General features: G+C 42.3%; 1 protein-coding gene across 3 annotated transcripts in view; it reads left to right on the top strand.

Moving 5' to 3' along the window:
• Positions 1 to 16,200, top strand: part of mecr (mitochondrial trans-2-enoyl-CoA reductase) — an 84,504-nt gene extending 68,304 nt beyond the window's left edge. For 2 of the 3 annotated variants that reach the window (XM_068011604.1, XM_068011602.1), the window contains exons 9-10: positions 12,206 to 12,278; positions 14,273 to 16,200. In XM_068011604.1, coding sequence (XP_067867705.1) covers positions 12,206 to 12,278; positions 14,273 to 14,430 — 231 coding nt within the window. In that variant the 3' untranslated portion in view covers positions 14,431 to 16,200. The remainder of the gene's footprint in view (positions 1 to 12,205; positions 12,279 to 14,272) is intronic. The other variant, XM_068011603.1, reaches the window with a different exon arrangement.
• Positions 16,201 to 16,628: the final 428 nt, after the last annotated feature.

Genomic DNA, 16,628 nt, shown 5'->3' with positions numbered 1-16,628 from the left:
CCTAGTGTTACAACCGAGGCGAGAGGAGTGCACTATCGTGCACTGTCTTTTAGAGTTACACTTCTCCACAGGTCAAAACATATATTTTTAATGTTTACCCAGTTACCGATACAGTCAATCATATACTCTGCTCTTTATTACAGAATAAAATACACCAACCAGGTTTCTTTAAGAAACAACAAAATTATCTGTTTATTATAAAACAAGACTTATCCAGTAACAAAGCAAAGCATTAACACACAGATTAAAATATGAAAGTTCCCTTTTTAAATGCCCCCCCCCTCCCCCCACATACACACTGGAAAAAAAATTAAGAAATTCTCTCTGCAGAGATTTTTTTTTAATTTTTTATTTAGAGATACAGCACTGAAACAGGCCCTTAGGTCCACCGAGTCTGTGCCGAGCAACAACCACCCATTTATACTAACCCTACAGTAATCCCATATTCGCTATCACCTCCCTTCACTAGGGGCAATTTACAACAGCCAATTTACCTATCACCTGCAAGTCTTTTGGATGTGGGAGGAAACCGGAGCACCCGGCGAAAACCCACGCAGACACAGGGAGAACTTGCAAACTCCGCACAGGCAGTACCCAGAATCGAACCCGGGTCCCTGGAGCTGTGAGGCTGCGGTGCTAACCACTGTGCTGCCCAAAACAAAACAAAAGACAGAAAAAGGAATACTTGGCCAGATACTTGCTAATTCTTGAAGAAAAAAAGAGATATATGGAAGGATGCCAGTTGTCCCTTTTGGTCTGGCATCCGGGTATACGGAGATGGGTCACTGGGGTCTTTTTGGAAGCAGTTCGTTCTGGAGATGTTGAAAAATAGTCTGGTAGACTTTCCAGGAGAAATGTGGCAACAGGAGATTCAGTTATCATACTCTGGATTTGCCAGAATTTTTTCAAAGAAGCAGAGAAAGAAGAGCTGACACACTGTATTTCTCAGGGCCTCTTTGAGAGGTGCAGGAACGCTGAGCTGGGGGTTTCTTTTCAGCAGGCTACAAAACCAACTGCTCATACCCCAACTGATCCAAAACAATATCTCGGAAGCGGAACCACCTCCTGACCCTCATAAATCTTGTCATGTCACTTCTCTGTTAACATCTCCCCCCCCCCCCCCCCAGGTCACCAATGTTTCTGTTGTTTATTGAGCTTAAGGCATGTGATATCCAGGAAAAGTTGTTTTCAAAGAAGAATTCTGTGTCCTTTCAGTGAACTTTCAACAAAAAAACAAAGTCCAGCATCTAGGAAATCTTCAGTCTTCCAACTTTAAACACTTCTACATTTTAAATATTTTTTTAAGGACTCATTTAACAAAAGATGGAAGCACTTCCATGACAGTAGCAAAAAAAATATTAATCGGTCCTGAAAATAATAATTGTTGCAGCGTCCACAGTCTTTTCAGAGACTGTGTTCCAGGTTTCAGCTATCTCTTGAGTGAAAAGGTGCTTCCTGATTTCACTCCTAAATGGCCTAGCTCTACTTATTAAAATTATACCCCTTATATTCAGCCAAAGGAAATTGTTTCCCTGTATCTATCCTATCAAATCCCTTTATCATTTTTAACACGTCGATTAGATCACCCTACGCCCTTCTAAACACAAGGAATTGCAAACAAATGTTTATGCAACCTGTCCTCCTAATTTAACTCTTTAAGCCCTGGTATTTTGGTGACTCTGCAAAGCCAATATATCCTTCATGAGATTCATTGTCCAGATGAGGTCGCACCAAGGACTGCACAGCTGAAGCATCATTTCTTCAGATTTGAGATAAAGACTAACATTTCATTAATTTTTTTGATTACTTTATGTACCTATACACTAGCTTTTAGCAATTTATGTAAATGGATCCCTTTGCTCTGACTATTTATAAAAAAGATTTGTGTGTCTCATTCAAAGTGGCTGGCTCCATAATTCACATTGAACAACTCCTGCCGTTGTTTTGCCCACTCACCTAATCTGGTTATGTTTCTTTGTAACTTCCTGTTCCCATCTCCTCATTAATTAACTTCATGTCATCTGCAAACTTTATATATTCCTTCACCCAAGCCATTAATATATAGGGGGGCACAGTGACGCAGTGGTTAGCACCGCAGCCTCACAGCTCCAGCGACCCGGGTTCAATTCCGGGTACTGCCTGTGTGGAGTTTGCAAGTTCTCCCTGTGTCTGCGTGGGTTTCCTCCGGGTGCTCCGGTTTCCTCCCACATGCCAAAGACTTGCAGGTTGATAGGTAACTTGGCCATTAGAAATTGCCCCTAGTATAGGTAGGTGGTAGGGAAAATATAGGGACAGGTGGGGATGTGGTAGGAATATGGGATTACTGTAGGATTAGTATAAATGGGTGGTTGATGGTCGGCACAGACTCGGTGGGCCGAAGGGCTTGTTTCAGTGCTGTATCTCTAAACTAAACTAAACTAAACATGTCAAGCAAAGGCCCTGGTACAGATCCCTGAGGAACACCAACTGTGACATCCTGCCAGTCAGAGAATGTTCCCTTTATTCCTACTCCCATGTCGCCTACCTGTCAACCAGTTATCAATTTTTATGTAAGACCTTGCCAGGACAGGAAATTATGGGTGTAAGCCTGCAACCTGCAATTCCATGATGCAAGTGTTGCCATTTTTAAAAATTACATTATCAGTCTGTTCAATAGTGGTGGCACTTCAGTGCCTCAATGTTGTGTCTCCCAACCCCTCAACCCACACTTCAGGAAACTCCTGTGCTCCAACTAACTTTACTTCTCTGCTTCCTAAATTGCTATTAAGTTTTGCTATTTAACTGTTAACAATGTAGAATCAAAGTATTATGTAAAAAAAATAAGGACTATGTCTTACTGCGAAATGGGGACTCCGTTACGTATGCATGCCTGGTCCAAAAGTCCCTGCCCTCTAATCTCGTTTCACGTGGAGACTATATTTGGTCTTAACTCCATATGCAACATCAACTAGTTGAAAATATATTTCCCTATTTTCTCCACTCTTTTCCTGAAGGTGCGGACACTTTCTAGGTAGGCTACAGTACCGCAGGCAGCAGTTGTCCGCCAGCATGTCGCCTAAATGGTTGTTCTTTGTGTTCAAGCCCAGGTAGCGAATGTCAGCTATTTGGTACACATTCACCATTCTTATTCCTATTTTATTTTTACTTTATTGGATTTTTATTCTCCTTTCTAAGCCCAGGTCACTAAATCCAATTGTATTACCCCAACTGTTGCAAAGTTGAAATCAGCTAACTCTGCAGGAGCTTGGCTTGAACCTGGGATTGAACTTGCATGGTTTAATGTCACAGCACATGTCGTCTTTATCCACTAAGCATCATCTATTCAAATGAGTACTGATACTGGTGCTGTCTCTTTGTGTGTTCTTATTTGTGGATATTAATTTAAAGGTCCTTTGTTGTCTGTTTTGCTTGCAAACAAGAAAATTGATGTCCGTAAATAGTCTTGCATGATGTCACTATTCAGTCTCAACATTGTAGTTAGACTAGTGGCCAACAGTGTACTCCTGCTGTGCTCAATATTCTTGCTGTACTGGAAGTAAGCCTGGCTCCATAGTTTAGTACTTAATTACCTGACAGCAGTATTAATACATTTATTCAAGTTTATTTTGATAGTGAAAATCTTACGAACATGAAGAAGTTGTTTGGACGGTTCTGTGAAGTGATGCATTTGGAGATGAAAAACTGCTTCACTTAGTGACTGAGAGCCCATCATAATTTGTTGGTGAGAGTGCCATTAATCACTTCTTCAGATGTCCTAAAGGAACAAATGGAGACTGATTTCTGATGTAAACCAGCATGCAATACTTTCATCTGTGTAACCTCCAGTAACCAAGGTGCTAAAGTGGTTCTTGTGCTCCATATATGTTGCATCCCTACTGCTGACAGCAACCCCGATTTCAGCAGCAGTGCCAATAAGTAAATGAACCGGCGGCACTGCCTCAAGAGATGCCAAGAGCCACCAATGTATACATTAGGCAGCTACCTATGATAAACAAAAGTAGTTTGTTATAATTGAGTTACATTTTAGTTTGTTTTTGAATGTGAACTTTTCAGTGCCTGCATCTAATTTATTTATTTATGTAATTCAAGTTCAGAATGCCTGCAGCAATGTTTTTTAGAATATGAAGTTCTACACACCATTTTTTTAAAAACAAAGTTGGGTTCACATGATGCAATTCTGCAGTTTCAGTTTACTGACTATGCTGAATATGTGGCAAATTCACCTTAATTAATCTTTGTCTTCCTTGTGTTGCTGTGTTTCGCACTTTAAGAATATCTAGATAACCTGATAATGGACATTGTGTGCGAGTTCCCCTGACACCATGATGTGAATGCCCAATTGCATGACTACCAAAGGTAGCACTGTAAAGGGGCCCTGCTTACTGAGTGGATTGCATACTGGCATGTGTAATAAGTAAGATGTGCAGTGTACCCTTTAGTTATCTACTTCTGTTCATTTAAAACCAAAGCGAAATGTTGAGTTTAGTTGTAACTGGAAGTTATGCATTACTGTGAAGTGGCTTTGACCGCAGTAACCCAGAAGTAGTGTAACTGCACCAGAAATTCTTGTTAGTTTGGAATTTAGTAGCAACCTTTAAGATCACCTGCAACAAGTATACCTGTAGTGTAAAGTCAGTTGCTAAAGTTTAAAAGTTAAAATTAAAGTTTAAAAAGAGACTTCCAGGAACATAGGAACAGGAGTTTGCGATTTCCCCCCTTAAGCCTGTTCGCCATTCAATGAGATCATGGCTGATCTGCATCCAAACTCTGATGCCTGTGTTTGTCCTATATCCCTAACACTTTTGGCTAACAAAAATCTCTGTTTTAAAATTAACAATCAATCTGGCATCAATTGCCATTTGTGGAAGAGTTCCAAACTTCTACATATTTTATATGCAGAATTGTTTCCTAATTTCACTCCTGAAAGGTCTGACCCTAATTTCTTGACTATGTCCTCAAGTCTTAGATTCCCCAACTAGCGGAAATGGGTTGCTCCCAATCTGTTCCCCTTAATATCTTGAAAACATTGATCAAATTACCCCTTAGCTTTCTAAATTCCAGGCAATACAGCCCGGGTTTGTGTAATCTGTCCTCATAATTTAACCCTTGGAATCCAGGTGTCATTCTTGTAAACCTATGTTGCACTCCCTCCAAGGCCAGTATATCTTTAGTAAGGTATGCTGCCCAGAGCTGTTCGCAGTACTTCAGATGTGGTCTGACCAGGGCTTTGCATAGCTGAAACATGACTTCTACTTGCCTGTATTCTATTCCTGTTCATTTCTTCCACTGAGTATCTAATGTTAGACAAGAGCTAACAGAGGGAAGCGTTTTTCTAACATTAAAAATATAATGTAAATTTAGGTACACAAAGGTTTGCTTTCCACAATTTGATAGTGTAGTGCAGCTAATACAACAATAATGACGACAACTTGTGTGTGTGTATATATATATATATATTATATATATCGACACGCAGTGGCGCAGTGGTTTGCACCGCAGCCTCACAGCTCCAGCGACCCGCGTTCAGTTCTGGGTACTGCCTGTGTGGAGTTTGCAAGTTCTCCCTGTGTCTGCGTGGGTTTCCGCTGGGTGCTCCAGTTTCCTCCCACATCCAAAAGACTTGCAGGTTGATAGGTAAATTGGCCATTGTAAATTGCCCCTAGTGTAGGTAGGTGGTAGGAGAATGGTGGGGATGTGGTAGGGAATATGGGATTAATGTAGGATTAGTATAAATGGATGGTTGTTGGTCGCCACAGACTCGGTGGGCCGAAGGGCCTGTTTCAGTGCTGTATCTGTAAATAAATAAAAATATATATAGTTCCGTGGTGCTTTCCAGGAGTGTTATAGAACAAAATTTGACACCAAGCTACATAATGAGATATTAGAGCAGATGAGCAAAAGGTTGGTCAAAGAGATAGGTTTTAAGGAGAGTCATAAAGGGGGAAAGAGGAGGAGTGTCAGAGATATTTAGGGGAGGAATTCCAGAGCTTAGGGTCCAGGCAGATGAAAAAATGACCGCCGAGAGTGGAGTGATTAAATCAGGATTGCTCAAGAGACCAGAACTGGAGGAACACAGACATTTTGGCAGATTGTGGGACAGTGGAAGATTAGGGAGGGATGAGGCCTCGGCAGGACTTAAAATCGAGGATAAAAACTTTAAAATCGAGGCATTGCTTAAGTGGAAGCCAAGTTAGGTCAGCGAGCACAGGGGTTATGGATGAATGGTACTCGGTGCAAGTTAGGACATGGGCAGCAGAGTTTGGGATGACCTCAAGATTACAGAGGTTACAACTCAACATTACCCATTTGCGCCTCTTGGAAAATTGTTCTGCTTTAAGACACTCCAGTTATTGAGTTATATCGATGTTTGATTGTATTGTACATTCCCTGCATTTGTTTCAAAGTGAATTTAATTGAGGCAGAATATGTTTCGTATAGCCGGTGGAAAAAACATTTCAGCACTCTCTCTCTTGCTGCCTTTTGCAGTGTCTGAAATGTCAAGAACATTGCTTTGATCAACAGAGACTGAGTAGCATTTGAGGGAGGATTCATGTCTAACAGTTTTGATAAGTTTGAAATTGAACAATCCAGGTGCTGACCTTTTCAAAAAGTTAGAAGAATTATCCTTTTAACAGTTCTAGTAAATTGCCTGTGGTATTGCCTACAGTCAGTTGAGCTATATTAGCTTGTTTTAGCATGATGGCAGAGTTAGGAGACTTCAGAAACCTGCTCCACAAAGCCTCTCAGTGCTTAGAGTCTGCAGTTACATTATCCAAGTTGGCATAGCATAATGGAATGGTCATAGAGTCATAGAATTATACAGCACAGAAACAGGCCCTTCGGCCCATCCTGTCTGTGCCAGCTATCAAGCACCTACCTATTCTAATCCCATTTTCCAGCACTCAGCCCGTAGCCTTGTATGCTATGGCGTTTCAAGTGCTCGTCTAAATACTACTTAAATGTTGTGAGGATTCCTGCCTCTACCACCCCTTCAGGCAGTGCATTCCAGATTCCAACCACCCTCTGAGTGAAAACATTTTTTCTCAAATCCCCTCTAAACCTCCTGTCTTTTACCTTAAATCTATGCCCCTGGTTATTGACCCCTCCGCTAGGGGATAAAGTTTCTTCCAATCTAACCTATCAATGCCCCTCATAATTTTGTATACCTCAATCATGTCCCCCCTCAACCTTCTCTACTCTAAGAAAAACAACCCCAGCCTTTTCAGTCTCTCTTCATAGCTGAAATGTCACAGCTCAGGCAACAACCTGGTGAATCTCCTCTGCACCCTCTCCAGGCCAGTCACATCCTTTCTATAGTGTGGTGTCCAGAACTGGACACAGTACTCCAGCTGTGGCCTAACTAGCATTTTATACAGCTCCATCATAACCTCCCTGCTCTTATATTCTGTGCCTCGGCTAATAAAGTCATGTATCTCATATGCCTTCCTAAGCACCTTATCTACGGTGCTGCTGCCTTCAGTGATCTATGGATAAGTACAGCAAGGTCCCTCTACTTCCTAGAGTCCTACCATCCATTGTATATTCCCTTGCCTTGTTAGTCTTCCCAAAATTTCTTCATCTCACACTTTTCAGGATTAAATTCCATTTGCCGCTGCTCTGCCCATCTTAGCAGCCCATGTATATCGTCCTGTAATGTAAGGCTTTCCTCCTCACTATTTACGACACCACCAATTTTTGTGTCATCTGCGAACTTACTGATCATACCTCCTATATTCGCGTCTAAATCATTAATGTATACTACAAACAGCAAGGGTCCCAGCACTGATCCCTGTTTTACACCACTGGTCACAGGCTTCCAATCACAAAAATAGCCCTCAACCATCACCCTCTGCCTCCTGCCACTAAGCCAATTTTAGATCCAATTTGCCAAATTGCCCTGGATCCCATCGGCTCTTAACTTCTTAACCAATCTCCCATGCGGGACCTTATCAAAAGCCTTACTGAAGTCCATGTAGACTACATCAACTGCTTTACCCTCATCTACACATCTCGTCACCACCTCAAAAAATTCAATCAAGTTAGTTAGACATGTTAGCAGGACCCTGAGCTTCCAGTTGCATGCCATTTCAACACTCCCCCCTGCTCTCATGCTCACATTTCTGTCCTGGGATTGCTGCAGTGTTCCAGTGAACATCAACGCAAGCTCGAGGAACAGCATCTCATTTACCAATTAGGCACACTACAGCCTGCCGGACTGAACATTGAGTTCAATGATTTCAGAGCATGACGGGCCCCCCATTTTACTTTTATTTTTAGTTATTTTTTCTTTTTTACATTTTTTACAATTTTTTTTTGTTTGTTTCATTTCATCTTAGTTTGTTCAGTTTGCTTATCCACTTTTTTTTTCATGTTTGTACTTGCTGCTGTTCAATCTACAGTCTGTTAATACCCTATCTGTACTAATGCTTTGTCTTTCAACACACCATTAACATATTGTTTGCCTTTGCTCCATGACCTTTTGGTCAGCTATGTGGCCTTGTCCAATCTACACCTCCTTTGTTATCTCTTGCCCCACCCCCACATCACTTGTTTATAACCTTTGACATTTCTAATATTTGCCAGTTTCGAAGAAGGTTCACTGACCCGAAACGTTAACTCTGCTTCTCTTTCCACAGATGCTGCCAGACCTGCTGAGTGGTTCCAGCATTTCTTGTTTTTATTTCAGATTTCCAGCATCCGCAGTATTTTGCTTTTATTTTAGTTAGACATGATCTCCCCCTGACAAAGCCACGCTGACTATCCCTGATTAATCCCTGCCTCTCCATGTGGAGATTAATCCTGTCCCTCAGAATTTTTTCCAATAGTTTCCCAACCACTGATGTTAGACTCACTGGCCTGTAATTACCTGGTTTATCCCTGCTACCCTTCTTGAATAATGGTACCACATTCACTGTCCTCCAATCCTCTGGTACATCTCCTGTGGCCAGAGAGGATTTGAAAATTTGTGTCAGAGCCCCTGCTATCTCTTCCCTTGCCTCACATAACAGCCTGGGCTACATCTCAACTGGGTCTGGGGATTTATCCACTTTTAAGCCCGCTAAAACAACTACCACTTCCCTATCAATGCTAATATGTTCAAGTATATGACAATCCCCCTCCCTGATCTCTACACCTACATCGTCCTTCTCCATAGTGAACGCAGATGAAAAATAATCATTTAAAACCTCACCTATGTCCTCCAGCTCCACATACACATTGCCACTTTGGTCCCTAATGGGCACCACTCTTTCCCTGGTTATCCTCTTGCCCTTAATATATTTATAAAACGTCTTAGAATTTTCCTTTATCCTGACTGCCAGTGTTTTTTCATGTCCCCTCTTCGCCCTCCAAATTACTTTATATTTACCTCCCTACAGTTTCTATACTCCTCCAGTGCCTCCGCTGTTTTCAGTGCTCTGAATCTGCCGTATACCTTTTTTTTTTTCCTTATCCAATCCTCTGTATACCTTGACATCCAGGGTTCCCAGGACTTGTTGGTCCTACCCTTCACATTAATGGGTACATGTTGGCTCTGAACTCTCACTATTTCCTCTTTGAATAACTCCCACTGGTCTGATGTAGACTTTCCTACAAGTAGTAGCTCCCAGTCCACTTTGGCCAGATTCTGTTTTATCATACTGAAATTGGCCTTCCCCCAATTCAGTACCTTTATTTCCAGTCCATCTTTGTCCTTTTCCATAACTACCTTAAATCTTAGAGTTATGGTCACTATCCCCGAAATGCACCCCCACTGCACTTCTACCACTTGTCTGGCTTCATTCCCTAGGATTAGGCCCCTTCTCTTGTAGGACTTTCTGCGTACTGGCTCAAAAAGCTCTCCTCTATTGATTTTAAGAATTCTGCCCCCTTTAAGCCTTTTGCACTATATTTGTGCATCACCCCCTACTGTACCTCCACTCTGTATCCCATCGCCCTGCCAAATTAGTTTAAACCCACCCCCCTGCAACAGCACTAGCAAACCTCCCAGCAAGGCTGTTGGTCCCTTTCCGGTTCAGGTGCAACCGATCCAACTTGTACAGGTCCCACCTTTGCCAGAAACAGAACCAGTGATCCAGGAAACTAAAGCCCTCCCTCCTGCACCATCTCCTCAGCCACGCATTCATCTGCTCTGTCTTCCTATTCCTATACTCACTAGCACCTAGGTAAACCTAGACCAAGCAATTTACAGTGGTAACTGTTGATGTAAAACATGACCAAGAATCTTGGTGCTAGGAAATGTATCTTAGCACTCTTCCAGAAATTTTCCACAGTCTCTAAATTTTAGTGAGTTACTGGCAAGCTCTGTTTCATGGGAAAAATCCATTTCCGCAGATTTTGTTATTTGTATCTTTCACCCAGTTCTCCTTCCGCCTCTCCTGAAAGTACTGACTTTTCCAGGTATGTTTCCACAAGGCACCTTTACATGCAAGTGCAGGAGATGCAACACCTGCCCTTTTACTTCCTCCCTTCTGACCGTCCAAGGCCCCAATCACTCCTTCCAGGTGAAACAACGATTTACTTGTACTTCTTTCAATTTAGTATACTATATTCACTGCTCACAATGCAGTCTCCTCTACACAGGGGCGGTCAATTGCAGATTGGGTGACCACTTTGTGGAATGTCTCAGTTCAGTCTGCAAGCATGACTCCAAGCTTCCAGTTACCTGTCATTTTAATTCTCCACTGTGCTCACACTCTGACCTTTCTGTCCTCAGTCTCCTGCCGTGTTCCAATGAAGCTCAATGTGAGGTTCCAAAAACAGCACCTCATCTTTAGATTAGGCGCTTTACAACCTTCCAGAGTCAACATTCATTCAACAATTTTAGATTGTAACCTCTGCCCCCATTTTGTTTCCTTTTCCTTGCTGTTTTTGCTTTTTCTCAATTTTTCTTTTTTTTTGCTTTTGGACAGCTGATCACGATTCTGCCATTCACACCTCTTCTAGACACATCTTTTGTTTATTTACTTGTCCCATTACCTCTGCCTTTAAACTTGTACCATGAACCCTTTTGTCATTTAATCTCTCCTGCCTTCCACTCTATGGTAGACCTTCCCTTTTGTTCTTTTCCCACTCTCCCCCCACCTTTTAATTGCTTAAAACCTATTACATCTCTAACTTTCCCTAATTCTGATGAACGGTCATTGAGCTGAAACAATAACTCTTGTTTCTCTCTCCACCGACACCGGCTGAGTATTGCCAGCATTTTCTGTTTTTATGCAGCATGTTAACTAAGCCTAATGCTGTGTACACCTGATGTCCCTACACACACCAGCATGGGTCAGTAAATAGTGGTCAGCAAAAAGGCCCCTGCCACAACCCAAGCTGAGACACTGGTGCCAATGTGATGTACCAACTATTGCCTCCTAGCTGAGACACACTTAACTCTGCACAGACTGGGAATCAAATTTGGGAACTTCAGTCTTATTGGCCCCGCCCTACACCTTCCAAACCTGCGTCCTGGGGGTGGCGCAGTGGTTAGCACTGCAGCCTCACAACTCCAGTGACCCGGCTTCAGTTCTGGGTACTGCATGTGTGGAGTTTGCAAGTTCTCCCTGTGACTGTGTGGGTTTCCGCCAGGTGCTCCGGTTTCCTCCCACAGCCAAAGACTTGCAGGTTGATAGATAAATTGGCCATTGTAAATTGCCCCTTGTGTAGGTAGGTGGTAGAAGAATTGAGGGAAGGTTGGGAATATGGGATTAATGTAGGATTAGTATAAATGGGTGGCTGATGGTCAGCACAGACTCAGTGGGCCGAAGGGCCTGTTTCAGTGCTGTATCTCTCTATGACCTCTACCACCCAGAGGAACAAGGGCAGCAGATGCATGGGAGCACCCACCTGCAAGTTCCCTTCCAAGCCACACCCCATCTTGATGTGGAACTATATTCCTTCAACATCACTGGGTCAAAATCCTGGAACTCCCTCCCAAACAGCACTATATCATACTGACTGTAGTGGTTCAAGAAAGCGGCTAATCACCACTTTCTCTAGGACAATTAGGGAGGGATGGGCAATAAATGCTGGCCTTGCCAGCGATGCTCACATTCCATGAGCGAATATTTTAAAAACTCCACTGGATCGTCCGGTGAATTATTGTTTCTATGTCCAGCCCAAAATAATTAATCCTAAACCATCTTTTCAAGACAACGTACTTAGTTTGATCAAAATACTGATGTTGGGATTTCTAACATTTCCTACTTTTTTCCAGAGTGCACTTATTTTTAAAGATATTAAAATCCGTGGATTCTGGGTAACACAATGGAAACGACACCATGGGCATGGTGAGTGGAACTTTGAAGCTGAAATCTGTATCAAGGATTTTGTGCAGGTTGATGCTTTGAATTCTGATAGAATGTTATATGGATCTATGGCACCCGAGTATTATTCAGAAAGAGGAAAAATACAACTGGTATTTTGTAATTGTAAGGAGATGGGGGAAAGAAAACAATCAGGGTCAGTAAATTCCCCACTGCTCCCAGTTGTTGCTCCCCGGCTGATTTCAGGGCTGGCAGAGACAGGATGGGCCAAATGCCTTATTCATAGTGCAATCAACAGCACAGGTTGGAAATTGAAACTTCGGACCTCTGGTCATTGTGCCTGTTACAAATTTCAGATCTGCACACGATATCCCTCAGGTTCTGTAAGTAGATCCTGTATGCTTTACAATGAAGAGTGTCCTTTTACTGCCCAATGTCTAGTCGTATGATAAAGTTGTCAGGAGGTTGTAGCAATGAACACCCTTTGTTATTTGAGCTGGATCTGTGATCTCATTTATGCCTCTGCTCGCATTTGTCTAATCGTCCAAAAGGAGAACTGATTGGCACTTGAGTGAAAAGTGGCTGTATGTATCAACAAATTGGTTTATTTTACCATTTTCAAGCGAACATATTGAGTAACATTTATAGCTAATCTCTCCTCATTTCGACTTTGTTTACCCCGTAGTATGAGGGGGGAAAAAAACCACCATTCCCATGAGTAGCCTAAATTAACTCCTCAAGCCAAGGTTTCCTCTGAGTCTGGTAAGTCTATGAAAAACAGATTGTCCACTACCTACATCTACCTCAGCAGATCATCTTAAGTGAGTAGACCACTTGTTTCAGTTTCCTGTTGTTTGCTAGTTGAAGCGTAAGTCAAGAGTTTGACCCTTGACTGTCTCCCAATTTTCAATGTTTGAGGAGTAAAGAGTAGCATGCAATAAAGGTTTATAGAAAGCAGAGGGTACATGGTAAGCAAAACTTGCAAGCAATAGGGTCCATGCTCTGCTCCTACTTCCATGCTGCTTGGTGGAAGAATAGGAATGCTGGTTCTATGAGTGCTTTGTATTTTAATTTACACCATTGCACTTTATGTTTATCAGTAACTTAATTGTGTAATAAAAACAATAAATGCTGGAAACACTCAGCGGTTCAGGCAAACTTTCAGGTCAATTACCATTCATCAGAAACTGGAAGCTGGATCTGTGTAACGTCATTCTTGTGTAGCCTTTTAAAATTGTTGCAGTAATCTCGAATTTGTCAGATAGAATGCTTCTTTACATACTGCACTGTGCTTTTAGGACTAATATCTGAACAGAATTAGGAATTACGTCATCATCGGGGACCAACATCAAAGGGCCGTTTCTCTATTCCCCCACTGCAACCCCCTGATAAGTGTCCTGGCCAAGTCCCACCACCAATATTTCAGTGTGCCCCATTGGTATATTGGACCAAAATTGTGGCTGGTGAGCTAGCACCGTCCTTTTTTTTTTATTCATTCAGGGATGTGGGCGTCGCTGGCCAGGCCAGCATTTATTGCCCATCCCTAAATGCCCTTGCGAAGGTGGTGGTGAGCTTCCTTGAACCGCTGCAGTCCATTTGGGGTAGGTATACCCACAATGTTGTTAGGAAGGGAGATCCAGGATTTTGACCCAGCGACAGTGAAGGAACGGCGATGTAGTTCCAAGTCAGGATGGTGTATGACTTGGAGGGGAACTTGTAGGTGGTGGTGGTCTCATTCTGTTAAAACTGTTGGGCCGGTGCCTATGAGGTTCACAGGTTGAGGTCCACTTGCTTAGGAAAGGCAATGAATCTGGGAGAAATGGAGGCCTGCTGTGGCAGGTTTCCATCCCTGTTCGTCTACATAGCAGCTGGCAACTGAGCATTCCCAGTTTTGTGAAGTAGTGGCCTTCCAATATTTTACTCTCCATTTTTTCTCCCCAATTTCTTGGTGTAATGCAACAAAAGAGGAGACTGCAATCTTCATATCTGATTTTAAAGCTGTGTTTCTATTTTGTCAGACTTGTTGCAGGAAATGATCTGCGAGTTGTGTGACTTGATTCAAGCAGGGAAGCTGAGGGCACCAGTTTGCACCAAGGTTAAATTCCAGGACTATCAAACTGCACTCAAAGCTGCTACAACACCATTTATATCCAGCAAGCAGATATTAATCATGTGACTTTTTTTTAAAAACTGTAATGTATTAGAATTACAAATCATGATATTTTCTTCAAAACTCTGAGGGGATGGGGGATGGACAGCTGTTTCTCCAGCATTTCTGTTCAATACAATCGTGAAATATTAAGCCCAGTCCACCATATCTTAGTCTTCATAAAGATATCTGTAGAAGTGTAGTTGGTGTTTGAAATGGACTGAGTCCATTATATAGTAAAACAGCGCTGTATACGTGTGAATTGTGTCACTTTCTCTTTCTCTGGATTTTCACTGTCTAGACAGCAGCTCAATGCCGTAATTGGGGGAAATAGGTTTAGTACTGGAAGGATGTAAGGATGATGCATGATAACCACTAGCGCAAGTAAAATAAAACTGTTGTGTTTGAAAGTAAATGTTTAAGTTGAATCAGGAAGCAAAGATGAAATGGTTTGGAGTTTGTCACTTGTGTTTGTTCAGTTTTAGAATAGAAAAGTAAAGCACAGAAGGAAGTATTTCGGCACATCAAGTCTGCGCAGGCTCTTTCCAAGAGCAATCCAGTTAGAACCACTCTTTCCCCGTGTCCCTGCAATTTTTTCTCCTTCAAGTATTTATCCACCTCCCTGTTGAAGGCTACTATTGAATCTGTATCCACCACTCTATCAGCTAGTCTTTGACACTTCAAAGACATTCTCTGTAGCACTGTAATATTTTTCTTAATCAAAACTGCTACCACTCTTTTTTTGTACCTTCCCTATTTGTCCTGAATATCTTGTGCCCAGGAATATTAACCATCCAATCCTCCCCTTTTTGAGTCAAGTCTGTCTTCTTGCCACAATATCATATTCTCAAATGGCCATTTGTTGAGGGGGGAGGGGTAATGGCTTGGGGGAATGTGGGGCAGGTAGCATGGGCAGGGAATGCATGGGAGGCATGGAGTGGATAGCATAGGAAGAAGGGGAGAAAGGGGGATTGGATGGGGATGATACAAGGGGGATGAAAGGAATGAGTTGGGTATTGCATGAGAGCAATGGCATGTGTGATGCTGTACAGTTTGTGTTTTTTGAAAATGCCCCTAATTTGGGGCTAGGGGTTTCCAGGTTGGAAGCCAAACCCAGGTTAGACAAACAAACAGTCCTGTGATTGAAAACAGTTTTCTTACCAAGGAAATGTTTAGTTTCAGTTTCAAGAAACTCCAGAGTGTTAGAGCCAGCTGAAGAACTGGGAGGGTTTTTAAAAGAAGGCTTTCAGAATTGTGAAGTTCTGCAGTGGTTGTTTAAAGAAGCCTGGACTGAGGGCTGGACATTGGTTTCCACGGTGCCACACCACCAGGATGGTGGTGTGAAGGCTGAGCTGGTTCACGAGGTCACAAGACCGAACCGTTAAAGGGAAGATGGCATTGCTTGCTATCGACGGGACATCATATCTGCATTCTGGAGGACTGGACTTGAGAAACTACCTGAGGAAGATCCTGATCTAGTATTGTGGAACTGTTCAATCCATTTTGCTGATAAGACTATTCAGTGGCCCATAAGGACTACCTTTGTTGCATCTGATAATTAACGTGTAGTTTTTTTATATATATATCAATCATGATTTAACTGTTCATGTTTAATTTATGTTGATATTGGTTTGGCTGTTAAAGTAAAATTTGTAAAAGTGAAATCTTGTCCATTTGGTTTTTATTTCCTAAATTGGGATCTTTCAGTGAATTTGATTCTTTTGGTTTGCTTGTGGTTTCCACGAGGATCATGATACTTGGGATGGGGATTTAAAGAAGTACTGTTGCAATAAAGATACTAATTTCACTGCAAATGTTTTGCCAGTCTCTGCTAGTTCTGTAGTATGATTAACGGTCTCTCCCAGTCCTATTTGCCCCATGTTTCTACTTTTAACACTACCCCCTGTCAAATGAGTTTAAATCCTCCCCCACAGCACTAGTTAACCTGCCCGTGAGGATATTGGTTCCAGCTCTGTTCAGGTGCAACATGTCCCTTCTGCACTATGTCTCTAGCCTGTCATGTCCTCCTGTTTCTACTCTTATTAGTGTGTGGCACCAGGGGTAATCCAGAGATTACTACCTTGAGGTCCTGCTTTTTCACTTCTTAGCTCCTTAAACTCTGACTGCAGGACCTCAACCTTCTTTCTCCCTGTGTTGTTGGTGGACCACGACTTCTTGCTTTTTCCCTTGCCCCTCTACAGAATGTTCTGCACCCTCTCCATGAT

The sequence above is a fragment of the Heterodontus francisci genome, chromosome 31 (assembly GCF_036365525.1).
Source record: "Heterodontus francisci isolate sHetFra1 chromosome 31, sHetFra1.hap1, whole genome shotgun sequence".
Classification (NCBI taxonomy): domain Eukaryota; kingdom Metazoa; phylum Chordata; class Chondrichthyes; order Heterodontiformes; family Heterodontidae; genus Heterodontus; species Heterodontus francisci.
Note: the sequence above shows the minus strand (reverse complement) of the source record. Positions and strands in the feature narration are given on the sequence as shown.